The 17,323-nt window shown below is 38.5% G+C and overlaps 1 protein-coding gene across 1 annotated transcript; it reads right to left on the bottom strand.

Annotated features, from left to right (window-relative positions):
• Nucleotides 1-360: 360 nt before the first annotated feature.
• Nucleotides 361-2,293, bottom strand: LOC140934145 (ATP-dependent DNA helicase Q1-like). The gene is made up of 2 exons (XM_073383821.1): nucleotides 1,743-2,293; nucleotides 361-1,486 (listed from the first exon to the last, which is right to left on the bottom strand). Exons 1-2 carry the CDS (start codon nucleotides 2,291-2,293, stop codon nucleotides 361-363), a joined length of 1,677 nt encoding a protein of 558 aa, XP_073239922.1.
• Between the last annotated feature and the right edge of the window lie 15,030 nt (nucleotides 2,294-17,323).

Below are 17,323 nucleotides of genomic sequence, written 5' to 3'. Positions count from 1 at the left end.
CTCAAACAGATTGGCTTCCCGAGAGAATTATACACTGTATTATACCATAAACTGCCGCTTTTAAGCTCCCCTATGTAAAAGCCCCCTATATTACCCCATTTACCTGTAAACAAAGAGTACACCTGGTAATAAGTCCCTCTCCAAATAAATTGAGTTTAGAATGACATTTTGAAGCTTAATTTAAAACCAATAAATGCCAACTGTATGCTATGCTAATCTTAAAAGCTTATTTCAAAGTGATTTTCTAGCCCCTCTGTTTATAAGCTCTTGTAAACCTTATGAGCAGCAGTTTATGGGATATACACTTATGTCATCAGCTAATTATCCCAGCAACAACTCTCACTGTACAGATGTCATGACTTATGAATGACTTGCTTCAACTTGAATGAGAGGGGCATAATGAGTTATTAAAGAAAAGATCTTTGATGAACAGGTCTCGTCCCATATGCCGAAAGTATCAAGCAAGTCTGGTTCTGTTTTGATAAATTCAATCCCTTCCATAATCTTTTGGGCAAGATTGCTTTCACTTTTGTAGGTAAAGAGCATCAGACCAGTTAAATCGTTCAGAGCCTCAAAGTACGTTATCTCACTGGAAATGAGCCCTTCAAGGACTGGCTTGTTATTAGCTGGCACTTCTCTGACTTTAGTTTTCATTACCTTGGGGGCACTGCTAACAGACATATTACATTGCCCATCACAAACACAGCAACATCTTTCCTGAGTAACACTTGAAAATCCTAGGTACTTCAAAATTAAAGTCCTAAGACATGATTCTTCAGATCTACAATAATCCTTCATTTGTTCTTGCACATGCACCTTGTTGCTAGCAATGTCAGAATTGTTATAAAACAATGTAGCACAGGCAGGTTTTCCTGTTCTGCCTGCACGTCCAATCTCCTGCATGTACGATTCCAAGTTGCTTGGTGGGGAGATGTGTATAATGTGTTCCACATAGGGAGCATTTACACCCATACCAAGGGCTGATGTGGCAAACAAAACACGTATTCGCGAGTTCTCTTCTTTTATTTCGGAAATTATACTCTTCTTCATACGTTTTGTTTGGGGAGCATGAAATTGGGCAAATAGCCTTCCAGATGGATCTTTTGTTTCCCCCACAAACTGCTTATCAGCCAAGATCCTTTCAAACAATCCATAGGCATAGCCACAGTACTTAAGTTTCAAGTATATAATTGTCATGGGATACCTCTCCCTCTGCAAAGCCAGGTCATTTGCAATTGGTACAAGGATCTGGTCAAAACCTTCATAGCCATGGTGGTTGCTCATCCTCACTTTCTTTTCCAAATAGATGTTACTCCGATTTGGGTTGGCTGCAATAACCTTACAGTCAGTCTTCAATGACAAACTGTGTTTAAGGTTTTTCAACATCTGCGGTGGTGCTGTGGCTGTAAGGGCCATGACTGGTACAGTTGGAAAAAACGCTTTAAGAGCTGACAGGTCTTTAAAGTCCTTCCTGAAATCTTCACCCCTAAGTTACAATAGAGTTAAAATTATTATTATGTTGCCATCAGGCTTATACCAAAATTATTATCATAGTGCATGAAGAAAATGTAAGGCCAATTCATAAAATTTGGCATTTCTCGCGATTAAGTATCCATTATCGGACTTTTTCGTTCATAAGACACCTAATAAAATATGCAATTCAGCCGCTTAACCGAGCCTGTCTGCCTGTCTGGCCCGATTTACACTTTGCACGTGTTATGTGCGCTGTCTAAAAACCTTACCATATTTCCACGCAATGAGCTTCGTCGACCACACATGCAACCACATTCCTTTGAAAAACCTTGCTGTTCATCAGTTGGCGTCCTTCCTTACTCAAAAGAGCCTCTGGATGTGCGAACACAATCTGGACATCTCCATTCATTAGTCTCGCACTTGGATTGCTTAAAGATCGTTCAGGGCTTTCGTCCGCTAGCTCTGAATAATTGAACAAACTGTCAATCGCTTCCCGCTCGTCGTGGTTTAGCTGGAGAACATCAGCAGTAATTCCTCTTTTCTGCAGCACTTTAAGTTGGTCCTCTATAATAGAGTTTAAAGGACAAACAACTATCACAATATTCTTGTCTGCTTTGACAGGCAAGAAGTCCGGTAGGAGCTGAAACAGCAGAGATTTGCCGAAACCGGTCGGTAGAACAGCAATAATATCTTGGCCTTTCAGTAAGCATTCAAAGCATTTAACCTGAAGCGGTTTTAAACAGAACGACGGAAAGTTACAACGATTAAAGGCAGATCCAAGTCGACTAAGCACGCTTATCGCAGACAATGTCTCCGCCATCTTGGTTTGTCACTTTTAATTTATGCAAACCTGGCAAAACCTGGCAAATTTATTACACCCAGGATTTCAGGGTGTAAGATAGACACGTGACCAGCCGATGCCAGGGCCTTTTCCCGGCCCCACCCATTTTTTGAGGGAAAAGCCCTGGGGACGAGGTTGTTACTCAACATTTTTAATACCACACACCCCAAGGGTGTTCTGTATGAAACAAGCTCTGGCGACAGAGTCTGCACGAAAGACACAGAATTGAAAAGGAAAACCGGCAACTCAGGAAAACAAGAAACGACAAAGATCAGAGAACATTCATTGGAGAGACTAAAATCTAAGATTAAACTAATACCAAGGGGAGAGCTGCAAGTCAAGTGACTGAAACACATGCTTTGTCAGAAGAAATGCTTTGACTGATGATATTTTTTTATGTTATTTCAACTCAAGCTAAGTTTTCAGGTTAATATTAATTTTTCATGGACACTACGTAGTTAAGGGTAAAACAACTGTATTGTAATTAAAACAACTGTAAGGAACAACGCGGATCCTTTGGCTCTTCCTTTCTTTTCCGAGGTAAAGGATAGAATTGCTAAAAGGTGAGAGTAGGGAAGGGTATAATCTTTCTGAAAGAAATTTCAGGAAAAACATTAGACGTAGAAAGCAGCAGATAGCATTTCTCCCCTGCAAGAGTGGCACAAGAGGCAAGCAAGAGAGATTTACCCTTTCAAGTGTATTGAAAAGAGAGGCAGAGTGGCCTTGATTTGTGATGCACGTGGAACCGTGTCATTGACAAGTAAGGACGATGGAAGTGGGACACCCACTTCATTTTCATTTTAAACAGTTTATAGTTGTCGAGGGACATTCTCATTTTCAAGACAATGAGAGTGACTTCCGATTTGTTGCAAATTGGAATTAGTTAGCAAAGATTAAGGTAAAGACAAATGCTTTCTCAACAAGCTATTCCTCACTTAAGTCACAGAGAAAGACAACAATTAGTGCCAGTTTATGACAACTGCAAATACAATGATAAAAAAAGAGGCCTTCTTTCCTGTGTTGTAAATTGCAAGACGAAGATGGAGAGAATATTGCTGAGCTTCAAGATCATCAGAAAATCTAACCTTCATATTTATGGAAAAACCCTGAAATTCATTTGAACACTTGCTTTTCTCGTATACGCATAAATAATTCCTTATGTAAGGAACAGAGGTTGCTTGCCCAGTGCTCTAGCTATGTTGTAAATTGAACTTGATATTTTAACTGTTAATTTCTAACATGAAAGCTCCAAAGCTAATGCTCTGAACATCAAAACACATTTGCCTCAAGGGCTAGAAGACAAGTCCCTAGACACCAGATGGTTTACCTCACCCTGAATTGATCAATGTACAGAATGCCTGGACCTCTCCGCAGAGATTTACCCATTTAGCCAGTACATCTGCTTTACCAACGATTGACACATGCAAAAAATACATGAAAAATTTACCGAACTGCCAGCGATTGTGAACAATGCCTGGATAAAATGACGTCTTTCATTGAGATTTGGCCAATGACAACAAAGACCCCTTGTTGTGAAAGAGTAAAGGCAACGCCAAAAACGCTACAGACAGCATTCCAGCCCTGCTAGCTGAGGTTTGAGGCATCAGTGAAACCTGTCAATAGGTACATCTACCTTCTCCTCTTGGTTCTAAAGCACTGGGAACCCAAAAACCCAATAACTGGGGAACTACATATAAAGTGGCACTCTGACTTCTTCTTGGGAGCCAACAATCTTCTAACTGAGGTCCTCCCTGTTCCCAGAACCCACAGGAAGACCTTCCAGGGAGACTATTGGTTGCAATGGGCAAGTAACCAGCATGAGGGTTCTCAACATCCCTTCATATAGTCTTGAATCCCTATTTATTGCTTGGGCTATCAAGATTAAATGTCAATTTATAGACTTTGAATGGGACGGCCGTCAATGGATTGTCCCAGTCAGTGTCTTTCATTGGCCAAAACCAGAAAAAGAGGTGGTTGTGATAAGAAAGCAACCATTAAGAGGCCCCACAAAATCCCTCTACACAGTCTTGACCCTGTATTTATTTCTTGGTTAATCACTGTTAAATGTTAGATTATGGGACAGAAAAAACTGAAAGCCTGCCTTGTAACAAGTCCAAGGAAGGTAAAGAAGAAGCAAATTAAACCATATGTCTGGTATGTGCTGTACCTGTTCACTAGATAGTAATTTATTATTATTCTTCCACCTTGCTAATAAAATAAATTAAAATAATTTAAAGTAAATTTAAAATATTAAAATAAATTAAATTGAATTGTTAACACTGCTGGTGTGCTTCTTTTCTTAACTAGTATAATCAGTTGTCTTGCACCCAAAGAAATCCATAATTTTTAAGTGCAAAACAATTTGGCTTTTGCTTCCCATGAAATAGAAAAGGAATGGGAAGAAGGAAGCATGCATATGCTTCTAAGAAATGAAAAGGCTAAGAATAAGCTTATAGATTAAGTAGTTACTAGTGGTGAATTCCAAGAACAACCAACATATATTACTCAGCATCCAAGGTTCCATTCAGTAGTGGAATGTACCAATAAATGGGTCTTGCAGACCACTTAGTATCGACAGAAGCATCAATGACAATAAAAACTACCATGCGATGGGCCCAAAGACAAACTCTATAGACACAGCATGTAGACAAAAGACCCAATGGTGCTGGGCAAGGAAGTTTGGGTAGTGATCCCTCAAAGATAAGAAATACAAAAGTCTTCCTTCTGAGAATTTGGAGCCAAATACTGGAATGCAATACCAAGAGCATGCATGAGTTGGCCAAAGGTGGCCACGTTTTTTGAGAGTGCAGAGTTGCCATCCCTCAAATAGGTATAATCCTTGGGAAAGAGCCATTTACCAGCATGAAAGATATCATTTGAGAGCAAACTTCATATATGGTTAAGAACAACAAACAAGGGGACCGTGGTTCCACTGAAGATAAGTCAAAGGTAAACACTTCAAAACGTCTCAGCATGGTGGCGTCTGCGTCAGAAGAACTGACAGAGCCAAAAGATGTTCACTCCACTCCTACTCTTGCAGATATTCATGGAATATTACAAAGCATCCAAAACTCAATGAATAAACTTGAGATAGATATAGCATATTCCTTCAAGACGCAAGAAACTAAATTGAAAAACACACAAGAGGCGCTAAAAGGTGCAGTTGAGAGCAACAAGCAGCTCAGGACGGAACTCCATGGAAATTTTTGGAATTCCAGAGGATGTTTGCGAGAGCGAAGAGGCAGTGTTAAAAATTGCTCAAGTGTTAAATGTTGATGTAAAAGCTGAAGATATTCATATCTGCCACCAAGTTAAAAGAAAAAACCTGAATCCTATCATAGCAAGGATTGTCAGCCACCGGGTTAAGAGAGCGCTTTACAAGAACAGAGTAGGACTGAAGAATGTTTAGTTGTCAGAGTTATTTCCAAGTGCCTCTGTGCCAGCTAGAGTGGCCTCGGAACACATCTTTATAAATGAGAATCCAACAGCATTTCCCCAAAGATTGGTGAAAAAGGCGACAGATAAGAAGAGTGACTGATTACTACTGGGAGTTTGGACTACTGACGGGAAAGCTTTTGTGAAGACTTCGCCGGATGGAAACCCTATAAGAATTAGTTATGAATCAGACCTTGATAACCTTTGACTCAATGTTAACTACTGCTGGCAGTTGAAAGCACGACGAAACTCTCAAGTACGGGAGGGGGATCTCAAAAATGTTAATTTTTACCCCTTTTTGTGTAAATTGATTGTGCTGTTTTGTCTTCTTACCTAATTAATCTTCCTTTTACTTATAACACTTTTTTTCCTTCACATTCTGTTTTTATGATTCTACCTAATTATTTATATTTACTTCATTTTATTTACTTATTTTTACACAACCTGCTTCAAATAGTCTTTTCTCCTTGCAGGTTGTATTTTAATTTTGCTTTGTAACAAGGATTTTACACTTCTGTGAGTGCAGTCCCAAGATCCCCAATCATACTCAAGAGTGGTTATCACTTAAGTTATGAACTATTTGAATAACTATTGGACATTTTTCAACAAATTAAAGAATATGGCCATAAGCTTATAAACCTGTTCTTGTAAGTCTTTGAACTGTTTAAAAGAACACATTACTGTGGGTACTTACTAAAATTGGAGTAAAAAGACATGTGAGTATCTCCATTTGTAATCATTTAGTTTGGAAAAAAATTAAATGTTATTGTGATTGATCCCCTGTAAATAAGGTATTGTTTTATGGCTCGTTCACTTGTGAAGTTATCTATTAAATCTTGAGAAATGTTGCAGTTTTTGTAAGTTTTTAGAGTTTTTACAATTTTTGCAGTTTTGCTAAGGGCCTTCTTTTCCCTCATTTGCATTTCCCACCAACTTTAGAGAAAGTGAAAAAGGCAACAAAAAATCCAACACCATTTTCCTCCGTCTCATAGGTGTGATGTTTTTAGAACACCCTTCCAGAAAGCGACACTTGTGGCAAGAATGGACGAAAACTTTTGGATTGCAATATAATGGCTGCCATGAAAGGTAAATCTTGTAATGTGCATCTTAATACACCGACTTCAACTGATGGCCAGATCATAATCAAAACTTCTGACCATCCCCCCAACCCTGAGACAACCTGCTAGACATCTGAACATTTTAAGACAAGCCTGTTCAAATCCGGTATATGATCATCACTTGTGCCCGCCTTTGGCAGGGCTGTCATTTAGGGCACGGGATTTTCCCTGGCTATTTAATATGAATGTGACCTCGATTTGAAGAATTTATTAAAGATGACATGTCCCAGAAAATACCTTGGCCCATTTGAAATCCTGACTTTTCCTCAGGATCCAGCACTATGCCCAGTAGTTTATAATAGACATTATCTTCAGCCCTCTCACATTCTCACAGTATGATGGAAATAGCATAGAAGCTGAACAGTTTCTCACTGAACTAACCCTTAAGCTATCTCAGAAGAAGCAGATGAACTACACCATTGTAATTAGCTGACTGAGAGCGAAACGTTCTTATAACTTATTAAGATCAGCAGTGTCATGTGTAAATGCCCTCGAAGGTAGCTCATCTGTAGACAATAGCAGCTTTGTTCTGCATCTCACAGGGCCCATTTTAGTTTGGAGCCAAAGCGTGGAATGCAATACCAACACATTTTGAAAAAAACGATTTCATGAGACTCTCACGCAGATCCTAAAGGACCAAGACAGGTATCTTGAACCACTCTCCATTCTACAACTACCAGCCGTCTTCCCTTAGCATTTTATTTCCTCTGTGAAGCATGCATACTTGATTTTTACCCCTTTTTGTGTAATTGATTGTGTTCTATTGTCATACCTATTTTTAGATTCTATTTTTACAAATCTACCGAATTATTTTTATTTATTTATTTTTACACCACCCACCTCAAATGAATAGCCTTTGCTACTTGTGGGTTGTATTTTCATTTTATTTTGTAACAAGGATTTTCAGATACAGTTGTTGTTGTTGTGCATTAGGACTTTCTATCATTACCTGGGCCAGAGGAAGAATTTGTCTTCACAGGCTTTTACTTTGCAAATAAGTGACATGACTTAAGACTAAGCCACTTATGATACATACAGGAATAATTATACAACTGTAGGTGTTATTATAGAGAGGGTGTTACATTTTATGGTCTATGCAACACATGCAATTGTCAATTTTCAGTAAGAAATTATGTTCTTATTATTTTATGCCATAGCTGTCATACACTTGAGTGCTTCTTTTTTTTTTTAGCTTCGCATGTTCACACTGTATTTTGCTCAGTAGCTTAGATGTGTCAGTTGCTTATATTTTCGAGTATGCCTCCTTGTCCATTGAACTTTTGGAACTGTCCTACAAGTCTGGATCCCACAAACCTTTTGCTCATCGAACTTCGAGCCCTCCCGAGGAGTTTGTTAATTCTTTTGGCCTTGCCATGTAATCTTGTCACCACTGGAACAAGGACTGTCTTGGCTGAAAGGATTTTTGAATGCGACTGAGTGAACAAGCACGGTACCCAACACGTTGATCCTCATCCTTCAGCTGCGCCAACAGATAGCCGAGGCCATTGGCCCCCAATGTTCTGGGCACAATGAGGCTCCGGGCTTGTTAGAAAGCATACCGCTCCTTTCCCCCACAAGCCCTACCAACAGCGCGGCATTCAACGCTTCACAACAGAACCTGCAACATCCCTCAAATACTATACAAGATGGCGGCTCTTCACAACTTCAGCTAGTGCCCAGTCTCCCCCAGGCTTGCCAGCACCAAGTCAATTAAGCTGCATTAGCTGTTCCCCATCACGAGGAAACCACCCTAGCTCAAAGAGCCCGAAAGTACCCCAGCTGTAATCTTGCCCTCCCCAGTTTAAGCCTTCCCCCTCCACACCCATCCACATTCCCAACCTGTCCATCATCCTGATCAACATTTTGCCATGACCTGAAATGGGGTTGCAACATTGGTTACACTGGGCCTCACTTTACTCATATAACACCTAACTTGTAATCTGCACCCTTGTACCCTGACGCCGTGTCTATGGCCCTGGCTAAGAAGGTGACCAACGGTCATACCGCAGGCCCTTCCCATCACCACCTATCCCCAACCTCCAATGTTCCCCTCTTGGGGTAGTGCGTTAGAGAGATGGCACTAGGCACCCTATTATGGATCTCTCTTCTCTCCATGGTTCTTCAATTAATGACTACATTTCCAAGGAAGACTTCACCTTGCGCTACACTACCTTCGATTAAGCTCTCTCCCTAGTTGCACGTCATGGAAAGGATACCCTCTTGGCAAAACTTGATATCAAACATGCTTTTTGACTCTGCCCAGCCTGCCCAGAGGACCGCCAACTACTTGGCATCCACTGGCAGGGTAACTTTTTCATCGATCTTCACCCCCCCCCCCCTTTGGTTTGCAATCCCCCCGCCTTCCTCTTCAATTGCTTCGCCGACGCCTTTCAGTGGCTCCTGAGGACCAACCACATGTATCACATTCAGGACCTCATACATAACCTCGATGACTATTTTACAGTTGCCCCTTAAACTCAGACTCCAGTCTGTGCTATTATGAATGTGATCTCGATTAGAAAAATTTTTTTAAGATGACCCGTCCTGGAAAACACCTTGGCCCGGTTACTTTATTTTTTAACCTTGAAAGATGCACCTGACAGACTTCAATAATCCCTTTCTTAATGACTTTTTCACCGTTGTAGAGGTTGCTTGACTACGACTGATGACTACGGCTTGAAATATGGTAAATTTACGTACATGTAACGAACTGAAGAGCATAAGCAAACAAGGTTTTTGTTTTTCTTACTGAAGTCGAATACTGCCCCCTCTCTAAACATATAACTCGAAGAAATTTTGACTGTTATAAAATATTGAACGAGCTGGAATAACCGAGATTGAGTTTCAAAGAACGCCAATGCATTTTAGAAGCGACCTTTTTGCTACCGTTTACTGTGTTTAATTTATTTTTGCTCTGAGTATTGTGGTACATCTCTAAGGTTGATATATCTGATTATGATTGTTAGGTGCAGGAATTACCGAAGGCCTTTCCAATGAAAGAAATGTCGTCTGTGTACAAGAGAAAGAAGATTTAAGAGTTACATCCAACTCCGTCGTAAAAAACCTCGACCGCCACCGGCAAAGAAACGACACCCTTGTTGACAGTGACGGTGGCAGTGGCAACGAAGTTGAAGAAAATGTCGCTGGAAAATAAGACGATTATACAAGCCTTTCCCACTTTTGTTTGCTTTGTCTCGAGGCGCATATCTTTTAAATCATTTTCCAACTTTTTCATGTCAGGGGCACAGGCTAGCTATCAAATTGCGTATGCCACCCAACTTAATTTAACGCCTGCAGATAATAGATAGATTTGTAAATTTTCTTAACTATAAATAAGTCGCTGATATATTGCTTCAGACACAAGTTTTGAGCCAACTGGAGTATGTTAATTTTATGACTTTGTCTTAAGGCAAACGAATTTCATAAAAGAGACTCTGTTTGACGCAATATTTCATAAATTATAGTAGTATCTCTTTCTTGACCTTTCTTCTTTTGAAGGATTTTATATAAGTTGTATTTCATAAATTTATGAGCTTTTTGTCGACCAAGTTGAATTTCATAAATTTATGTGCTGTTTGTAGACCAAGTTTGATGTCATAAATTTATGAGCTGTTTGCGTACCAAGTTGTATTTCATAAATTTATGACCTTTTTGTAGATCAACTTGAATTTCATAAATTTTGAGCCGTTTGTAGATCAATTTTATTTCATAAATTTATGAGCTGTTTGTAAACCAAGTTGAATTTCATAAATTTATGAACTGTTTGTAGACCAAGTTGTATTTCATAAATTTATGAGCTGTTTGTAGACCAATTTTATTTCATAAATTTATGAGCTGTTTGTAGACCAAGTTGTATTTCATAAATTTATAAGCTGTTTGTAAACCACTTTTATTTCATAAATTTATATGAACTGTTTGTAGACCAAGTTGAATTTCATAAATTTATGAGCTGTTTGTAGACCAAGTTGAATTTCATAAATTTATGAGCTGTTTGCAAACCACTTTTATTTCATAAAATTATATGAACTGTTTGTAGACCAAGTTGAATTTCATAAATTTATGAGCTGTTTGTAGACCAGGTTGTGTTTCGTAAACTAATGAGCTGTTTGAGAGATGTAACATATTATCAATTTATGAACCGTTTTTCAATAGCTGAAGGATTTCATAAATTGATGACCTTTTTTGAAAGTTGTAATAATTCATAAATTTATGAAATGTTTGTAGAGCTGAGGGATTTCATAAATCTATGACTTAGCTTATATGGTTTTGTAGCATTCTACGAATTTCTGGTTTGATGAGTTGATGGATTTCATAAATTTATACATATTTGTAGAAAGACAAAGTATTTTTGAATATCAAAATATTCTAAAAAAAAGATTTGCCTAAAGACTATTCCATTGAGTCTTATTTATTGTGAAAAAGTTAAGAGTGTACAAATCATGTAATCTTAACAAAGCAGTTCAGAAGACTTACATTCCTTCATTTGTAAAGGGACCTGTTTATTACTCATTAAGGTTTCTGTTCCAAGTGATGTAAAATAAAGGACAATTTCAGGTGTTAAGTGTAAGCGTCTTTGTGTTTTCACCTGGTACAAACTAAAATGTACCATTTCTATATCTCCTAATATTTCTCACTTCTCATCTAAAAACGAGGAACTTCATTTTGGGCATTATTTTGTCAAAAAAAAACACATTTCAGGACAAAAAATAATGAGTGCAAAAATGCATTTTGACATTTATACTTGATTCTCCAGTCTGTGCTATTATGAATGTGACCTCGATTAGAAAAAATTTTTTACGATGACCCGTCCCGGAAAACACCTTGACCCAGTTGAAATCCTGGCTTTTACTCAGGATCCAGCACTTTGCCCAGTAGTTCATATCAGACATTATATTCAGCCCTCTCACGTTCTGACCATATGACGGAAACAGCATAGAAGCTGAACAATTTGTCACTGAACTAGCCCTGAAGCTATCTGAGAAGAAGCAGATGGACTATACCATTGTAACAATATTTACCTGGCTGAGAGCAAAATGTTCTTTCAACTTATTAAGATCAGCAGTGTTATGTGTAAGAGCCCTTGAACGTAGATCATCTGCAGCATTGCTCTGCACCTCATAGGGCCGCTTTCAGTTTGAACCATAAAACCTACAAAATAATTTTCAAACAAAAAGGAGGCTGTTAGTAACTTCAGCCCACCATATTACAACACAAAAGATCACACACCAGGGACCATTGTTCTGTAGTGTAGGAGCAAGGCATCCTTAAGAATTCAGCAGATTGAAGTCTCAGAAGTGTTCCCGACAAAGTTTTGCACAGGGAGGCTCCATCCCGAGATCCAACCCATAACCCTTTTAAACACAATTATTGACAAAAAAGTCAGACCAGAAACATGCTTAAAAGCAATCCTGGAAAGACCGAGGTGCTGCATTTTACATCGCGTTTTATGAAGCAACCATACTTTGGTGACAGCATCACATTTGCAGGGACTGAAATTAACATCACAAAGAAAGCAAGGAATCTAGGTGTTATTATGGATAATAATTTGTCATCTACTCTCGCCATAAGATCAATCATGCTGGGGCCAACCCACCCCCAAAAACGATCATGAGCGGCAGGAAAATCAAATGTCATTCGGGTAAAATTAAAGATGGCGGAAACTGTATTTGTAGGACTGAATCCTCCTTTGAGGGGAATTCACAGATTTCTACAGAGAAATGTTCACGACTGTCTATCTCCAATCCTGCAATTATGAGTTCTATTAGTAAATTCTTTAATGAGGTGGAAGCCGCAGTGGGACTTTTGGAGGAAAAATATCGTGATCAGTCGAGGAACAGAGAGGTACAACAGCTAGTTGGTACACAGTCAATGGTCATAAATGCATTGAAGAAGATCCATGAGAAAATAGTCCGAAGACTTCGTACCACACCTTCTAAGGCAACACCATGGAAAGGAGAATTTACCCATGATCTTCCCCGCGAGGTATTTAGGGTTATTCTAAACCATATAATTCAATGAAACTCCTATGGACATAGATATAAAGAATCTATGCTGTAATTGACGTTGAACTGACACAATTAAGGAAAGCTGTGTTTATCTTTGATAAAATGAACTTGGAGGGCGATTTGATTGCCAAAGCAGAACTGCTGAAAAAAACCTTTTCTTCTGGAAAGGAGGTTGCAGCTGAGAGATGTGAGGTTGTCATGAGATTAAAATATCGCAAGAACTCAGAAGTTTTGTCTGTGAGTTTCCATTACGGCTACTGGAATTAAATTTGAAAAAAAAAATTTAAAAATTGAAAGGTATCATGAAAGGTTAGGATACAGGGTGATTGTTATCTTACGATGATATAAGAATTCACATTGTACAAATACAGTCTATAACATTTCACCCTATTAAATGGAGAAGGTTTGAGGGGTCTGAGTTTTCTAGGGCTGAGTTTTTCAGATTTGGGGGTTATGAATTTTCCAGATATGGGGTTGGGGGGGGGGGGCAAGTTTTCTCGGGCTGAGGGCTAAGGGCTGAGCTTTCTAGACACCCCTATTTCATTTCAAATTATAACAGTACATCAGGCCCAAATATAAACCAAGAGGGATGAATAACAATACATTTTGTAACCAGCCTGATTGATACTCAGTCATGATTGCTGATCTCTGACATACAGTTGTATGTACAAAGAACACCCTCGTTGTTAAGCAGTAAATAAAAATGTTGTTGTGGTTCTGGATTTCCTGTTGATATTATAATAATAAATTATCATTGTGAATGTCCGAGGTGACTAACACCAGTTATATACCTTTGAACACTGGGATTTTATTTTACAATATCCATAACATGTTTCCTTGTTGACACAGGCATGCTTTATGGTTGTAAAATCTACACAAAGAAGATATATACCGGTAACCAGGATTCGAATTAAAAAATACATAGTTTTCACAAAAAAACTAAGCTTTCAACAACCTGTTACTATTGTCTTCAAGAATAAAAGCTATAGACTAGAAAAAAAATTAAATGCATGGAATAAAATGCAAATTTGAAAATGTGAACAGATGAATTTTTTTTTGTTTCTTTAACCATTTAACTCCCAATATCCACATACAAATTCTCCCTACTGATCCCCATACATTTCCTTTTAATATTGGTTGGGAGAATTTGTGAAAACATCAAAGGGACTTCCCTTTGGTGATAATTTTAGTAAATCTCATGGCGTTTCCTCGTAAATAGGTATTATTACTGTAAGGAGAAGTTTGAATTTGGTCACTCTTGGGAGTTAAAGGGTTGAAAGAATGTGATATTTAACAAGAGAATGAATTTTTTCAACTCTACACTTTAAACAGGACGTACATTTTTACAATGCAACTGTATTCACCACTACTTAATCAAAGTAACAGGTCATGAAGTCAAACACTGCTTAACTGCAGGTAATATTTTCCCTGCAGCCATACTTTCATTTATCCACTTCATTAAGTCACTCCCACAAATAGAACACTACGGTCTGTTAACTGCTGTTTTTGAGACCACAGAAGCAGTAATCACTCTCTCTACACCGTTTTGGAATGTAATATTTTCCCCTTAAACTGCTTTGGCTTGACCTTCCAAGCTTTGCCTCCTGTACTTTGCTGAGTGGGGATCAATGTCTCTACGCCAGACTACTGCAATGTGCTCATGTCGGAAAACATGCTCCCACCTTTGACTCTTTTGAACATTGGTTGTATTTTCCATGTACTTTTCATGTTTCATATGTTTGGCTTCATGCCCTTGCATTGTGTTTAGTCGCAACCAAAATGATAACGTTTGAAACAATTCTTTGGTGTGCAAAGGAACAATATATCCAACTGTCCAGACTGTAGGATTGACTTTTTGTAGAAACAGAGCATTCACATTGAAATATTCCATGCAAGATTTCTCCACCTGCAAAATTTGTTCTTCTGTGATTCTTGCCCTACTGAAAAGGGAGACACTATCACGCAATTTTTTAGCAGTTTGTGAAGAGCATGTAACTTAAAAGCTGTGTTCCTGTCAGGTTTCATTTGTAGCAGTGTTTCTGTCACATGCCCAAAATTCCAGGAAAAGTATTTTGATTCTTTCCCTGTAAATCTGTAAGTGAGATCTTGGCCTTTTTTGCACATTTCATTGTACCACTAACAGATGTTGTTGCAAAGCCTTTTACACTTAAGTAACTGTTCTAGGCAAGTAGCAAACTTCTTCAAAGAAGATGTGCATAGCAAGTCTTCAAAAGTGTCTGCCTTTTTTATGACCTCTTGGTTTGTAAGTTTCATACCAATGACAAACATTTGTTGGAACAAGTGCTGCCACCCATTGTTGCATGTGTGCAGTGGTTCAACCTTGGCTTTGTCAATAAATTTTCCCAGGGGGGGCTCAAACTCTTGTCTAGATTTCTGGTTTGCAATAAAGGTAGTGACCTTTGTCCGGGCTTTTAATTCTTTCTCAGAAAGCTTTTGTTGTATTTCTCTACAGCTTTTGCTTTCTCAATGCAGTCTGAAAACTGCCAGTGCTGCCAAGTTGCCTTTTTGTCACTTTCATTTGCGAAGGTAGAAAAAAAGGTGGCAGCATTATTTAGTTCCCCTGCCATAGTGGCAAGCCATTTTTGATCACTTGGGACAAGCTGTAATACAAATTTGACATCAACATTTTCAGTTGTGTACTTCTTGGCCTCTATAGTTTTCATTTCTTTCACAAGGTGCTTAGTGTAACTGATCATAACTGCATCATCTTCTTTACAATTGGCACCCATGACAAGAAAGTTATCTTCACAGCTGGCAACTTGTTGTAAGAGGTTCAAAAAGCTAACTTAATAAACTGTTGCTGTATCGTCTTTGTCGAACGGTGCTCCATCAGCGCCTACAGCAACATGAAACACACCAACTTCCTCATTGAACAAATGTAAGCAAAGAAGGGTATCATTGGTCTTGATATAAAAAGATGCTAAATAAAGTTGAAGTAGAAGTTGAAGTTGCTAACTGTACAAGCAGTGGTTTCAAACTTCTATACACCCCTGAAACAGGATTGAAGCCTGCTTCCATACAAAATTCTCTTAGATCCTTTACATCACCTATGTCAACAGTTTTTATAAACTTTGAAAGAGTTTTGTAAGGTAATATGTTCAGTGCATGACAGTCTTGCATTATTTCAATTGGACACTTCCGTATGGTATTGTACTTCCTTTTACTCATTAAACCCCCTTCATATAATACTCTCACACTCCTGATTCTATTGCTTTCAGATTTCTCAGTCAGCTTGTTTATTTCAGTAAACATAGAGTACTAAAGTGATGACGTCATAAAAATGAAATTTCTGAAATTATGGGATTTGTCAGGATATTCTGAAAGAACAATGTCCAAGAAAGAGGCCTACTTGCCAAAAATGAGCATTTCGGGGCAAATTGTCTCTGAGATCGTAGCCCAGTTATACTCAGAAAACTCCATACAAACCCTTCTTTTTTGGGGGGGGGTCGACCCAAAAAAAATTTAGAAGGGTTTGTATGAAGTTTTGTAAGCATAACTGGGCTACGATCTCAGAGACAATTTGCCCCCAAATGCTCATTTTTGGCAAGTAGGCCTCATGGACATTGTTCTTTCAGAATATCCTGACAAATCCCATAATTTCAGAAATTTCATTTTTATGACGTCACACTTTAGTACTCTATTATGGTGAACTTAATTAGATAGGGATTTTTATTTTATCTTCTGTTTGTAAATCATTGCAAGGCACATTGAGCTTTGTAAATGCGCCATATAAGAATGTATTTATTATTATTATTACCCCTTCTGTATACCTTCTATTGGTAAATGGTACCCCTTTCACATGCCTGAAAATGGGCATGGATTTTCGAGGTCTATTCTGAAAATGGGTGTGGAAAATTACATTTTTTGGGTATGAAATCGGATCAGGATTTGAAGAACCAGGCAGCGCACCCCCACCAAGAATTCCCAGGAGCACCTTCCCGGAAGAATTTGCTGTCCGCTCGTCTTCATAGCTCAGAGAACTCAGGAGGCAAAGTGGTGTTTGGTCTATTTTCAGATGAGGAAAACCAGAAAGTCAGGGAGAGTGAAGGATTGGGTTTCCAACATTTCTACTCATGAAGATTTCGATTTTGACAGCAGTACTGTTGAACCTACACTGAGAATGTTCCAAACGATGCAACTTTGAGGTTTTTTTCATATAATATTTACAGGAGAGGTTTACAAACTGATTATAACACAAAAAACTTATATCAAGCAGAGTAACCTAGTCCTAGCGAGCTTCGTAATCATCAAACACTAACCTGGACTAATCTCAGTGATGATGAGCCTGTTCCTTGCGATCAAAGAGACAACTGGGATCAGTCTATCCTGGTATTGCAGAAGTTATGATTAGAGACCATGACAATGATTTGAGTACATGCAAAAAAGCCAAAAGACACTCTTGATTGCAGTAAACTTTATAACATCAGAGA

Source organism: Porites lutea, chromosome 4, assembly GCF_958299795.1.
Source record: "Porites lutea chromosome 4, jaPorLute2.1, whole genome shotgun sequence".
Classification (NCBI taxonomy): Eukaryota; Metazoa; Cnidaria; class Anthozoa; order Scleractinia; family Poritidae; genus Porites; species Porites lutea.
The sequence above is the reverse complement of the archived record's forward strand: the minus strand, read 5'-3'. Positions and strand labels throughout refer to the sequence as shown.

Excerpts from the sequence above, each read along its gene's own strand:
- LOC140934145 (XM_073383821.1), bottom strand. The coding sequence starts at position 2,293 with ATGGCGGAGACATTGTCTGCGATAAGCGTGCTTAGTCGACTTGGATCT. Across the intron at positions 1,487-1,742 it reads GCTCATTGCGTGGAAATATG|GGGTGAAGATTTCAGGAAGG; the intron begins GTAAGGTTTTTA and ends ATTGTAACTTAG.